This window comes from Trachinotus anak, unplaced genomic scaffold, assembly GCF_046630095.1.
Source record: "Trachinotus anak isolate AG129_WGS33_773 ecotype Australia unplaced genomic scaffold, CSIRO_AGI_Tana_v1 ptg000030c, whole genome shotgun sequence".
Taxonomy (NCBI): domain Eukaryota; kingdom Metazoa; phylum Chordata; class Actinopteri; order Carangiformes; family Carangidae; genus Trachinotus; species Trachinotus anak.
The window spans coordinates 487,464-501,773 of record NW_027273881.1 but is presented as its reverse complement, the minus strand read 5'-3'; the positions used below and the strand labels follow the sequence as shown (position 1 = coordinate 501,773).

At 42.9% G+C, this 14,310-nt stretch overlaps 4 protein-coding genes across 12 annotated transcripts in view; 1 reads left to right on the top strand and 3 right to left on the bottom strand.

Annotated features, from left to right (window-relative positions):
- LOC139612045 (NACHT, LRR and PYD domains-containing protein 12-like) overlaps positions 1-14,310 on the bottom strand; it is a 606,901-nt gene that overhangs the window by 113,096 nt on the left and 479,495 nt on the right. For all 4 annotated transcript variants that reach the window (XM_071467168.1, XM_071467170.1, XM_071467169.1 and 1 more), the window contains one exon: positions 10,247-10,423. In XM_071467168.1, the coding sequence (XP_071323269.1) occupies positions 10,247-10,423 (177 nt within the window). The remainder of the gene's footprint in view (positions 1-10,246; positions 10,424-14,310) is intronic.
- The window catches only part of LOC139612048 (protein NLRC3-like), a 133,223-nt gene that overhangs the window by 27,838 nt on the left and 91,075 nt on the right, over positions 1-14,310 (top strand). The window lies entirely within an intron of this gene.
- The window catches only part of LOC139612057 (protein NLRC3-like), a 129,758-nt gene that overhangs the window by 107,033 nt on the left and 8,415 nt on the right, over positions 1-14,310 (bottom strand). The gene's annotated exons all lie outside the window — the stretch shown is intronic.
- The window catches only part of LOC139612061 (protein NLRC3-like), a 127,427-nt gene that overhangs the window by 107,241 nt on the left and 5,876 nt on the right, over positions 1-14,310 (bottom strand). Inside the window, exons 6-7 of the mRNA XM_071467208.1 lie at positions 12,570-12,743; positions 12,407-12,482 (exon numbers count right to left, since the gene is read on the bottom strand). Coding sequence (XP_071323309.1) covers positions 12,470-12,482; positions 12,570-12,743 — 187 coding nt within the window. The 3' untranslated portion in view covers positions 12,407-12,469. The remainder of the gene's footprint in view (positions 1-12,406; positions 12,483-12,569; positions 12,744-14,310) is intronic.

The following is a 14,310-nucleotide window of genomic DNA, read 5'->3' as shown; positions in this document are numbered from 1 at the left end:
CCTCTGATCCAGTTCCTCTTGTCCCCCTTGTGACAATGGTCCAGCCTTTTGTTCCTTTGTGTATATTTCTCAGTGAGCCAGTGTGCAACTACTTTCTGTCTTGACCTTTAGCCTGTCGATCATGTGCTGTCGTCCTGTTGGACTGATTTCTGTGAAGTCGACCTTTTGTCTGAGTGAAGACGACAGGGACCAGATGTCCCCGTCACCACCATTTCTCCTCTTGCTGGTTTATGATGCTGCTGAATCTGAATGAATTACACTTCTGTGTTCATGGTCTTTGTAAAATGACCTTGTGCTCTATCAGACCAAAGGAGGAGACGCCTGAAGCAGACAGAACCCGTTTTACTGGTGCGTCTGCAGTAGAACCAGAACAACGTCTGTAATGTTACAGCTCCTCCTATTGGCAGCTCCAGTACTACAACACAATACATGACAGCTCCCTGTTTTTAGTAACAATAGAAAGTTCACACAACTCAGTTTCTGCTCTACATTATATAAACTTAACCACTCAACAACTTAGTGGCTTCACTTTCTTTAACAGCCTCTGGCCTCAGTCTTGGTGTCTTATGGGAACTCTAACAGGCCTCCCACAGCTTGAAGTGTTTCCACAGTTCTCAGTGCTCAGTCTCATTTCTCACTGAGGACTCAGGTGTGACAGCAGGTAGTGGGGGCCCTGCAGGTCAGAGTCTTTCTTGGTGGTCTCTTTGTCCTGGTCCTGTCTCTGCAGGCTGATGTCCGTTCTCCATCAGCTGTGGTGAGTCAGGCACATTTTCAACAGCCTCAGTTTGTTGTGGGGAAATCAAGGCCTCCTTTGTTTTCAGTGTGTGTCTGGTTCTCCTGTAGATCGGCTCATGTTCAGTCTGTACAGTGTAGGACCTTGGCTGTTCATGTTTCTTCAGAGTGACAGCCGGTTGCCAATGGTTCTGCTGTCTAATTCTTCCTCTTTCACCTTCCCACACCTCAGGTCGTTTCCTTGTCCCACGGTCAAAGTGGTGTTTCTGCTTGTTGTGTCTGAGAAAACAAAAAGTCTGACATCTCTAACTGGTCTCTCTAAAGATGTTGCGCAGCCGCCACGGTCCCATCACGCATCAGAGTTTGGGGCCACACTGAATATGGAGGACACGGTGCACTATTACACTGAATAATCAAAGTGCTGTTGTGCTGCACTGCTGCAGATACAAGTCGTCCCCACGTTTTGATCAGTTTATGAGCAGAAGATCAGTGTTTATACAGAGAAGCAGCACATCAGAAGGACTTTTCCCCTGGAGGCACCGAGCCCCCAAAGTTAAAGTGCACTTGTGATCAGAGCTTGAGGGTAAATGCACGGAAACGGCCCAGGGTGAGCGGTGAGCCGTTGTGGTGACTTTATGACATCATTTGTCTCACTTTCCAAAGACAAGTGCTTCAGTGTGAGCGGCTGTCAGATGTTACATGAGCACACCAACACACGGTGTCAACACAGAGTCTGCATATGGAGATAAAATGAAATACACTGTATTAATAAGAAAGACACATAGAAATCATTTTACCCTTTTTCCCCTTGCAAAAAAATTCTTTGATTTTAAGTTGCTGGAATAACAAAATAAATGATCTCTCACAACGACTGATACATTTGAGTTCTGACATGATAAAGACTGAAGGTGAAGCATGTGTAGTACATATATTTAGATATATAAGGTCCTACTTCTCTTTGCAAATGTGGGACAAACTCCTGTATTACAATTCAGTTCAACTTTGTATATATTTCTCTGATACCAGAGTCACATGTGAATGGTCGTCCTAACTCACCATGTCCAACACAACTTCATAAACTGAATTGTTTGTGGTGTGATGGAGAACAATTAGGATTTCATAGGCTCTCTTCAAGTAAGACTTGAATACTACAACACTTGTCTTTGGACAGTGAGAAAAACAACAGAATGAAATAGTTAATGCTGCATGTGTTTTTAATGCAGTCACCATCAAGGTCAGAATACAAGTCCCCTCCAGATTTCATAGAGTTTAATAGCATTTTGAGCGCTCAGTGTAAGAAAACGTGGCCTGGATGCCATGTGATGACAGATTTCATCAAGTTGTAGTTTCTACAAATCACTGTTGTGCAGTGATGCTCTTGCTCACACACAGCTGGAAGCTCAGATCTTAAACTGAACTGTATTTTCACTCCCTCCATGCAGGTCCAACAGCTGTGATACAAACACAGCAGACTGTGGAGGCAGCAGCGGGAGAAAAGGCTCGTTCCAACTGCCCACTCATGAAATCTGGAGATGTTAGTCAAGTCACGTTGGAGAGAGTTTTATCCAGCGGGGAGAAGAATATTGCCACCAACAACAAAAAGCTTGGTCTCAGTGTCAGTCCTGATTTTAGAGATAAAGTGGAGTTTAAAGATGATGGAGTGCAGAGCTGCTCCATAGTTATCAGGAATGTGACGGAGCAGGATGAAGGCTGCTGTCGCTGTTTGTTTCAAACCAGCCCTGACAGTGATCTCAGTGTTACAACCTGCCTCCAGATCTATGGTGAGATCTGACTGCATTACAAGTGGAACCTGTTTCAATGAGCAGTTTGTGCAGACTTTTGTACAAACTAACAACTTCATCCATTTGATATTTGTTCAATATCTGTTTCTCTGCAGAGCTGTTAATAGTTGTGTTGCTGCAGTCATCATTGCTGCAGTCATCATTCCCTTGATTATACAACATAAGAAAAGGTATTTCTTTAAACCAGCCTCTGTGTTGTTTTAATACCTGTGTCTGCGTCTATGAGAGTTCATAAATGTTTGTCCACCTATAACTGTTGTTAAATCCTTCCCTCCTTACTCAACCTTCAGATAAGTGAGACGCCTCAAACTGCAGCGAACAACACCAACACTTAAGACTCTCTTTATACTGTCATTCTTCACTGGTAACATTCATTGATCTGGATTCACTTTGGTTTATGTTGATGTGATACCTTCCAACTTGCCTAACTTGTTCATAAACTGTTCAGAATAAATTGATGACATAGCATTGACTGAGTAAAGAAACATTTTGAATGAAACTGATACATATATATTTAACTTCCAGGACCCAAACTCCTGAAGTCACACAGGAGAACAACAACAACAACTTCCTGGATGATTTCCAGTGACATCTTAGGAGCAGTGTTTCCAACTGTTTTCAGTAAAGCCTGTACATACATACAGGCCCGGATTAAGAATTCAGAGGCCCCTGGGCGCAAAGTTTTTGAGGGCCCCCCTCCCAATCAAGGTTTTGAATTATAGGCTATTTGATGCAACAGCAGCAACAATATCAAAACATCAGCCTACTCACTGGCTTCTGCAAACACATACTGCCTCACCTCCACCAATCCAGTTCTATGATTCAGATTCTTCCATAATACACACACACACACACACACACACACACACACACACCTGTTAGTGTTTCTTTCCTGTCTGTCTGTCTCCTCCTCTCCTGTCTCCAGATGCTCTTTCGGTCCTCTCCTCCACAGCTCTCCAGGTGCTGCCTCTCTTTGTCTGTCTGTCTCCTCCTTTCCCCCTTTTTCTGTCCTCTCCTCTTCTAGTGATAAAAAGGATGCAAACAGCATAGGTCAACATGTCTAAAAGCCTTAAGGTATATGATATTAAATGGAAAATGAAACATCTTGTTGATAATGATGATGATGCTATGTTCATGTAGGTTGTCCTCACTCAGACACACACACACACCTGTAGCTGTCTCTCTCCTGTTCTGCTCAGCTCTGTCTCTCAGGGGTTCTCTCTCTGTGTCTGTCTCTCTCCTCCTCTCCTGTCTCCAGATACTCTTTTCTATGGTCTAAACGGCTGACTAGCTCGTCAATAGTGACATTGAACGTTTCTATCGGTGTCGCTCCTGGCCTTTCAGTGTTACTTCATGCTCTGCAGATTCATCTGAAAACACTTTGTGCTTCTTGGCTGCTGCAGGTCATCTTCATATGACTGGCACACACCGGGAACTTTCTTTGCAGATCTTTCAAAATGGTCAAATTGGTCTCAAAGTGATACAACCCATGATCTCAAAGACTCGAACAGACGAACAGCAGTCATCAGATCCATGTTTGCTTTTTGTAATGCTTCACTTGTCACTTTGAACCTGCTGAAGACTCAGTCCCAGAAGCGTGCCGTAAATGACATCTCAAGACGGCCCAACTCTGAACACAGTGCTGCTGCCTGTGTCACGTTTTTCTCCTGTATCAGAGGACATGCTCTTAATTACATCCCTTAATTGTGTGTAATTCCCACAAAGGGCTTTAGATGCATCTGCACGGCAACTCCAACGCGTTGATGACTGTGATTTCAATGTCATGTCTACCTTGATGTCTGCATTATTGAAGACTCTGTTCCGTCTATGAGTCGAACCCTCACAAAAGACATATAAGGACTGCATGAGGTGAAAGAAACGACTTGCATCTTAACAGCTGCCTTCTTCACTGTTGACACCCACCAAATTGAGAGAATGTGCTGCGGAGGGAATGTAATGGATTAATGGATTCTTGTTCTTACAGTGAGCCTGCAGCCCGTTATAACGCCCCGACATAGTACTTGCATTGTCGTATGCCTGGCCTCTGCAGTTTGAGATATCTAAGCTTAAACTGTCAAGCATAGCCATTACAGTGTCAACAACACTGGTACACAACAGATGGTACACCACCTGTGCTGGAGCACACACACACACACACACACACACACACACACACGGACACACACACACTACAGTAAAGCATTAAATCGTTTACAGCTCAGTTATAAAACATTAATAAGAAAAACATTTGGGTTGCCAGGTTGTGCAGGTGATTATCCTCCTCCTCCTGAAACACCTTGATCATGCAGACTCCATTATTAACAGTTTGACCTCTGACCTTCAGGAAAACAAGTTACAGAGCATCTGGACCAAAATCATCTCATAAACAGTTTAAATTAAAGTCTCAAACTTTTATCATCAGTTTATTAAAATGTATAACTGCAGATGACTCACTGACTTTTGCTGCTGACTCATTAGAAAGTGAGAGAGTTGTTTTCATGATTACGAGCTGAACAATGAAACACAGTCACTGACAGAGTGGGAGCTGACCAGTAAAAACAGCAGGGTCAGTGTCTCGGTGCAGCCGGTCTGTTTTGGTTTCCATCATTCTGTTAACACCTGATATTTCAGATTTGTGCTGTGAAGCTCCACATTGTGTTGACTGACAGAACTTGGTGTTATGGTTCCACTGATCTGTCACCGTCTGTTTAAATCTCTATGGACCGAGTCCCCGACAAAAACCATGTCAACTAAACCGTCCCACTGCAGGGTCCATCCAGCGTTCACACTCCACCTGTTTGGTTATGGACTCTGGTGTGTTTGTGTGTGTTGTGCTCTCAGCCGACACCACCTGAAAACGATGACTGACCTCAGGACTGTGATTAAACAGCTCTGAAATCCATCTGGTAACGTAAACCGTCAGGGAAGAGATCCTATGACTGATCTGGAAGCCTCACAGTTCTGAAGTTAAACAGACACAGTAACTGTCCTGCTGGAGCCTGTTTCTTCCTGTCTCCACCTGTGTGCCTCACCTTCCTGTTCCAGTCTTTTCATATGACACTGATAAGAACTTTGAGCTCTTTGTGACCTGCTGAGTCTTCTGCCACTGGAGTCCGTCCACTTCAAGCTTCATCATGAGCTGTGTTCAGAGATGCTCCTCTTGTAAGTGGCTGTCTGAACCTCTGTCATCACTGAGCTGCTTCACCACAGAGATGCTGCTCACTGGATGGTTTCTGTTCCTGCAGGAGATCAGCAGCTGCTCAGCTCTTCAACCCACCAACAGTCAGAGTCACTGAGCTCTGTTTGGTCAGGAGGCAGGAGAGGAAGTGATTGGCTCAAGGGAATCACCAACCAGCCAATCAGCAACAAGTTGTCAGCGCGGGTGCAGAACATGAAGTTTCAGAGCATGGTTCAGATAAAAGCAGATAATCACTCAGGTGAGCATGTTTTTCAATTCAACTTTATTGATATAACATATAGATAACATACATAAAATATGTTCTACAAACACTTTGGCCAAAGTGATTCACACAGGATTAAAACAACACAACAACAAAAAACACTGAAAAGACATCTAAAAGAAAGGTAGTGGAAGACCTTAGTGATCTGCATGGAACATAAAACCAAAGAAAATCTCATGTCACAACTTTACAGTGGTTTCTGAAAGGTACAGAGAATCACAACAGTCTAAACAGGTAGTGATAAAAGTGTGAGTGAGGATTCTGAGTGACTTTGGAAACATTTCTTATTTCTTCCTCTAAAGATCTGAGGCTAAAGTGATCCCAAATATGTGATTAGTGTTTTCATTTGTTTGCTGAGACCAAACACAAAGTGTAGATTTTCTCTTGTTGCTTTTAAAAGGTTTTTACACATCCATGTGTTAATGTTAGTGAGACAGATGATGAGAGAGAGCAGTGCAATGGAGTCATTTGGGGAAACAGAGATGTACAATTGTGTATCATCAGCGTACAGATGGCACCCAATATGGTGATGGTTGATACTGTTTCCCAATGGGAGCATATATAGTGATAACAGGATTGGGCCATGAATGGTTCCTTGAGGAACACCATATTCAGTACTGTGGGTCCCCTGAGGATATTCACCATTCCTATGGCTGTTTCATTAAATAAGAATAAATCAGACTAAAACACGGTCAGAGACCGGCTCATTTCCAATTTACCACTTTGATTACAGCACTCTCTGTGCTGTGGGTTGCTGAATAACCACATTGGAACTTTTCTAAAATGTTATTGGTTAAATGTGAGTGGTTGATTAAAATAAATTTTCTCTCAAAGAAATGTGTCTGGAATTATTTAACTGGCAGTCGTCCAGATTGATCATTGACATTTTAAAAGCAGTAGGTTTCCTGAGTTCAGAGGACTTTATTAGTCTTGTTGTTCCTTAGGAGAGAGTAAGGTAGCAGATTGGTTGACATCATAGCTGGGAGTCCATGACAGTTTGGGTGTTAATATTTGCTATGCTGGCTCTAACAGAAATGTTTTCTTTAAAACTGTGCTGAGATTTTCTCAGTTGAAAGTTGAGTTTGACTGAGAGCAGGTGGTGGATTTAAAAGATTATCAACTGTAGAAAAGAAAACTGTGGTTATTTTGGTTTTCTGAATTAATCGTCTCTCTTTCCTGACGACGTAACTGTTAATTAAAACCATATGTTTAAAAATATACAAGTGAACATGTGATTTGCTTTTCCTCTGTCCTCTCTCAGCTTTTCAACAGCTTCTTTTTCCATGGTGATTTTATTCGTGGTGTTTTCTGATCAGGAGAAACTGAATCTAAAGAGAATCTTAAATTATCATTGGAAGCAACAAGGTCATTGAATAGGTCAGTAGTGGATGGAGGAAATGTGTTCAAATGATTTGCTAATTATGGTCATTGATAATGCTGCACTTCACATCAACAGTCTCTGGATGTAAAAATAGTGAAATGCCAACATTAAAACCTCTAGTAAACAAATCCCAGAGTATTTCTGTGGATCAGCTGTGAATGACAGCCAATGAGAGAAGAGAGGAGATGATGAAGATGATGATGCTCTCACCAGCCCTGGGTTTTACCTCTCAGGCTGAACTAAACCTCTGATTGGTGGAGGTTGTTCTGGCTCCTGAAACTCTACTGCTCCCCTCACTGTGTAGGTGAAAATTGAAGCTACATTTGAATTTACACTGAATTATTATTCTGCTACAAACAGCAGAACTAAACACCAGTCAAATATAAGGCTATAACGAACAGGAAGTAAATATAAAAACATTATTTACTATACAGAAGGATTTAAAGTACTGTTAATTAATGATGAATTTAACCAATGATACTTGTTGACTTATCATTAAGATATATAGACATGCTCATATAAAAAGGCTGGGAGATATGGCTAAAAACCTCATATCTCAACAGGCTGAAGAGAAGCAGTAAATGTGCAATAAAATACAATACTATGAAAATGTAACAGTAACATAATGAGTAGATTTTAACTTCAACTTACTTTTTACTTTTATCTTAAAATATTTTAACTTCTAGAGAGTAAGAGTAAAGAGTAAAAATCTTTTTTAGTTTCTATTCACCGCAGGGGCTGGTTACAAATATTTAGCATATTCAACATTATGAATATGATCATTTAATATATCTTCTATAAAGTATTATTGAATATATCAATAAGATGGAGGATAAAACAACATGTTCCTCCTGTACAATAATATCTTGTAAAGTTCAGCTGAAGAACATGAGGCTTCAACGTCTGAGTCAAACTAATCTTCAGAGTTCAAGTCATTTTACTGTGAAATTCCCTCTTTGTGAAGCTCAACAAGGAAACTGTTCAGAGCTGAACTTGATGAGCTTTAAGTCCAGAGACACTGATGATGCTCTGTCAGATCCAGAGGAACACACAGGGATGATGGTGGACTGGACTCTGTGTGTGACAGTGGAGCTGTTCTCAGATCAGTTCAGACTGCAGCACTGAGAGTCATCTCCACTTCTTCTGGTTCCTCTGTCAGTCACTGCTGGATCAAGCTCTCCTCTCCACTCTTACCTGTAGAGAGACTTCCATCTGTGTAGAGAAGAAGAAAGCAGAGGAGATGAATCAGTGTTTACAGAGACTCACTTCATCAGTCAGTGATGCAGCAGGGACTTCAGTCCTGTTCAGACCAGATGTGCAGCAGCTGCTTCCTCTCAGCTCTCATGTTAACGTGTTGGAGTGAACACACTGAGCTGGAAGCTCACAGACCTGCAGAGACGTTCAGCATCAAGTCTGTTCACTCTGCACATTTCACTCAGTCCACAGTGGAAACAAAGTGCTGAGTCAGCAACAGGTCAGTGATGGATTCACTCCTGTTACCTGTCAGCTGATGTCACTTTAAACACAGAGTCTCTGTGTGTTGATCAACATGTGAGCTGCTTCTGAAACATCACCTGACTGAACATGGAGGCTGTCACTAAGAGCCAGGGACTGTCAGGCTCCATCACACTGATCTCAGAGCTGTGACACAGATGAAACTGATCAGCTGTTTAGTGTTGAAACCAGAGAACAAACAGTCTCAGATCAGATTGGACAGTTTGATGAATGAGGACACTGTCTCTGTCCATCTGTGAGGCTGTCAGCTGGAATCAGCTTTATTTCCTGTTCACATCAACACAACAACAACAGTCGTCTTCACATCAACTCACACACATGATCACAACAAGCTTCTGGCTGCTCTGATTGGCTGACTGTTGTCTCTCTCTCTGTCTTTCTGTCCAATCCTGAAGCCTGTCCCCGTTCTCCTCTCACAGCTTCACTGAGGAAAGCAGCCACTGAGGAGGTTGGAGGTTCACAGGAAACACTGGATCTTTGCTCTGATACTAACTGTGTTTAGTACAATACTGCTGAGAGCAGCATGGACTGACTCCGCCCCTCTACTGACCTCAGAGTCTCCAGTCTACAGTCTGGACTCTCCACGAGACCACGGAGATCCTTCAGGGCTGAATCCTGCAGGGTGTTGAAGCTCAGGTCCAGTTCTCTCAGATGGGAGGGGTTGGACTTCAGAGCTGAGACTAGAGAAGAACAGCTGATCTCTGACAACCTGCAGCTCCTCAATCTGAATAAAGAATCAAAGATGTAGATCAATGGTTGATAATCAATCAGATTTGTCCTGATCAATGATCTTTGTCTAAAATGAGTAGAGTGACTTTGTCCTTCTGTTATTGTGGATCATCATCATGTCTGTACAACACAACATTGTCAACACAACAGTTGTGTGTGTTGTGTTACAGATGAAAACAGACACACAGTTTGATCAAACAGACATTAGTCCTGACACTTCACTGAAATCTACTGAAAACAAGAAGATTGTTTCTTCACTTTCTTTGGACAAATATTAGTTGTGAGGATCTTGTGTATGTTGTTGTGATAAAAATGAATTGACTTGAACAACTAACACTGGACATTTTCTCCAGTGGATTTAGAAAACATGAGTCCTCTGACTGAGAGAAATACGAGTGTGTGAGCTGTGAAGGTTGAACTGAAGTGAACAGACATTATTCATGACAAGTGAGTGAAATGAGCTGAAACTGAAGAATCATTCTCAGTCTGAGAGAAGAACAACTGGAAACATGAGACAACAACTATTTACAATGTCATTCATTCATTCACAGTCAATGGATTCAACTTGTGTGTGAAGCTTCATTAGCTGTGGATTCAAGATATAAGATCTACAACAGTGAACTGACCTCAGAGTCTCCAGTCTACAGTCTGGACTCTGCAGAAAACCACACAGACCCTTCACTCCTGGATACTTCAGGTTCTGGTTCCAGCTCAGGTCCAGTTCTCTCAGATGGGAGGGGTTGGACTTCAGAGCTGAGCCCAGAGAAGAACAGCTGATCTCTGACAACCTGCAGTCCATCAATCTGAATAAAGAATCAAAGATGTAGATCAATGATTGATAATCAATCAGATCTGTCCTGATCAATGATCTTTGTCTAAAATGAGTAGAGTGACTTTGTCCTTCTGTTATTGTGGATCTTCATCATGTCAGCCTTCTACACACATCATCCAAATGTCAGCACAACATTCATACAGCTGTTGGTGTGAACACAGGTTGATCAGCTGCTGCTGACCTCAGTTCAGTCTGTAATCAGAGGAGAATCAGAGGATTCACGTCTGTTTAGTCTGTTCCCTCTCTGACACTACAGACATCAGCACAGAAACAAAACACTGAGGACGTGAACAAACAGTGAGAACTCAGTCACACTGTTCAGAACAAACATGGTGGAGCAGCTTCAATGTTCCAAAGTCACCAAACAACTGCACAATGTCACATTTACAGGAGGAGGGAAAATATTTCTCTGTGTCCACATCTTTAAAGAAGAACTTGTGTCACTGTTGAGAACTTGAGGAGGACGAGTGCTCGGCCTCAGTCTACCACCGGTGTTACAGCCCATTCTGTGAGCCGTCAGATTCTGTGACCTGCAGCAACAACCAGTTCACCTTCAGGTAACGTTCAGAGCCTCCTGCTGGAAAACACCACAGATTTATTCAGCTGATCTTCACTGAATGAGGAAGTAGAATTCATCTGATTTTCACATCAACCCCCCAGTGAGGAGCAGACTGAGTGAGGACGGGGTTAATGAAGGTCACAGAGCAGAGATCAAACCTGTGCTCACAGTCCTACAACCCTTCAGCTCAGCACAACGTCCACGGTTTAGGTCTGATAGTTGATGAACAGAGTTTCTCTGAGTGTCAGTGTCAGTCTGCTCTGGTAACTGCTCCTGAACCACAGTCACATGACCACTTGTGTTATTCATGTGATTAGAAGAAGCTCCATTCTTCAAGATCAAGTCTGAGCTTTTGTTGTGTTCACACACAATCAACTAGATATGACATGAAGGACACCTGGAGCGCTTTGAGTTCACAGTGCACAGGTTCAGAGAAGCACAACGTGGACTTGAAGAGAACAGAAGTGAGAGCAGCTCAGTTCAGGTAACAGGGACAAGAAAAAGGGTGGGAGCTGCTCATAAATTGCTCCCAGCATCAATCTAATCCTTCCTGCCTCCATGTGCCAGCTGAGTTTCCTCTTGTCTCCACTTTCCCGCCTCAGCCACTGGCCCTGCTTTGATCTGGTTTGTGTTGCAGTCTGAAGGTCTGTGGCTTCCCATGATGCTGCAGTGCTGACATCAACACACAACAACAGCTGCAATATTTGTTGGTTGCAGAGAGCTGCAGCTTTGCTGGTGTTCAGATCAGCAGCAGCAGCAGAAGATCTGTGAGACTGTTGCAGTTTGATTCTCATCAACTTTCTGATTTTAACATCAAACTCTGTCAATTCTCTGCTGCTCTGAATCACAAACACTGTGACTGCTCTCATCCAGGGGCCGAGTGGGACCCTTCATTTTACCTGGAGATCACCAGTCCCAGCTGTTAATAACACACAAAGACAATTGAATCTCTCTGTGATTGTGGAACATTTCTCTGCTTCCTCCTCCAGTATTTGTTCTTCTTCATTCTTCTCTGCTCCACCTTTCTCCTTCTCTTTCTGCTGCTGCTTCAAACCAATGTGAACAGTGAACACACACGTTCCCTGATAACACCAACACGTCTCTGATGACTCTGTACCAGCCCCACTTCACAGCTCTTATTGGTCAGCAGCTGACCAATCACAGTTCAAGGTACACCGTGGGTGTACCACCTGAGGAGGTGCCGCTCATTTACCCCCCTACTGCAAATATAGACTTGGTAGCGTGTGACGTGCTGGGAGAGACAAGAGGCTGCGAGGCTCAGTTCAGGCTGCAGCGAGGTAGACCACTTTTATATAACACAATATTATTAGTCTTCACAATAATCAGTCCAGCCCCGGCCCCCAAACGGCCCCCGGGATTCTCCTGACCCTCCACATCACCACTCTGCTCCTGGTCTCATCTTCCTTCTTTCTCTTCACTGCCTGATTTTTTAAATCCTCACACAGAAATCCTGAAAATGAACCAACCAATGAAAAACTGGAACTTCACAGATTTGAACTGAATATAAAACTACAACAGTTCCAGTCAGTGAACTGACCTCAGAGTCTCCAGTCTACAGTTTGGACTCTCCAGTCCAGCACACAGCTGCTTCACTGCTGAATCCTTCAGGTCGTTTCTACTCAGGTCCAGGTGTCTCAGATGGGAGGGGTTGGACTTCAGAGCTGAGGACACGACTTCACAGTGAGTCTCTGAGAGTCGACAATAACCCAGTCTGTGATGAGAGAAAATATAAAATGTGTTAGAATAAAATCAGACAGTTTGTAATAAAAGACACTGAAGTTAAAATGCATCTGATGAGAAAAGATGATGATGTGATGAACATCTGCTCTTCACATCTGTGGCTCAGCTCATCTGATCTGATTGTGTTTGACATGAAACAATAATTGTCATCACTCTCTCTCAGACCTGCAGAGTTTCATGGGAATCTTTGTTGTGCAGATGAAGGAGGGAAAATGATGTTACATTTCTGCTTCCATCATATGATTTGATCCAGAGTCAGAATCTTGTTCAGAAAAACAGTTTTATTCTCCACTGTTTTTAAACTGACTCCAGATTGCTTGGCTCTGCTGCCTCTCTGTAGAAGTCAACACACACCACTGCATAAAACACATCTGGCTCATTGTGGTGAATCAGTGGCAGCGCCCACGTTGATCCATGAACAAACTGTCCTCAGTAAAACACTAGTGATCAACACTTAGTGGACTCTACAGTTACAACCTGGAAGTGTGTGTGTGTGTGTGTGTGTGTGTGTGTGTGTGCAGCTCTACAGTGAAATAAGATTTGAAACTGTAAACCAATAGGAAATCAATATGTGGCGTCATTGTTAATGTGGTGGCCTGTCACAGATAAATCAGTGTGTGGGAAACACTGAGGTCTAATCTACAGACACTGAGCCCACACATGTCTTAATGTCCGGTGGGAACATTTCCACACCGTGGCATCCCTACTCCAGAACATTTCTCCTGAGGTCAACTCAGTCAACAGTTCAATCTAATCTCTGTTTGCTGCCTGGTTTTCACAGAAGGTCCTCACAGAAACATGACACTGAGCTCTGGTGTGTAGAAGAAGACTGAATCCTCCCATTCTGCTCTGATAGATTCACACCTGTGTTCTTGGCTGAAGCTGAACATTTCCTGATACGACTCTCCTCTGCAGCAACAAGAGAGAAAACACCTGGGACTTTCTGTCTCATTCAACACAATCTATGGAAAGACTTTAAAGCTCCACCATGACACTTGAAAAAACACAAGTTCACTCTTCAACATGAAAAGTTCAATAATCAATAAAGCTCAGCCTTGATCAGGTCAATACACTCAGGGGTTTACATCTCCACTCTTGGTCTGCTTTGACCAGTTGAGTCATTTCACTGATGTGATGACTTTTCTCTGCTTGTGCAGCTGTTACATTCTGTTTGATCATGAACCATTATCCCATCAGTGTTTGTTGTTACCACAGTGGCTGCTGTTCAGCTCCACTTTTAAAGCAGCTTTCATTGGAGCCCACTGTTTTTGTCTCCTGTGATTTAAAGGGGGGGGGGCGTCCCCTAACATCCTCCATGCTCATCATGACTTCAGTCATCTCTGGACAATGATTCAGGTCTTATACAAACTTTACTCAACACCTGCTAGAACCTGCTCATTAGAGCTTCACTGCATTCACTGTTCACTGTCAAACACTGATGACTGTTGTCATAGAAACCTCATGAGTCCTAAATACAGACCTCCACAGATTCATCACTGCTCTCCTGTAACACTGTCACAATGGACAGTTTCAACAAA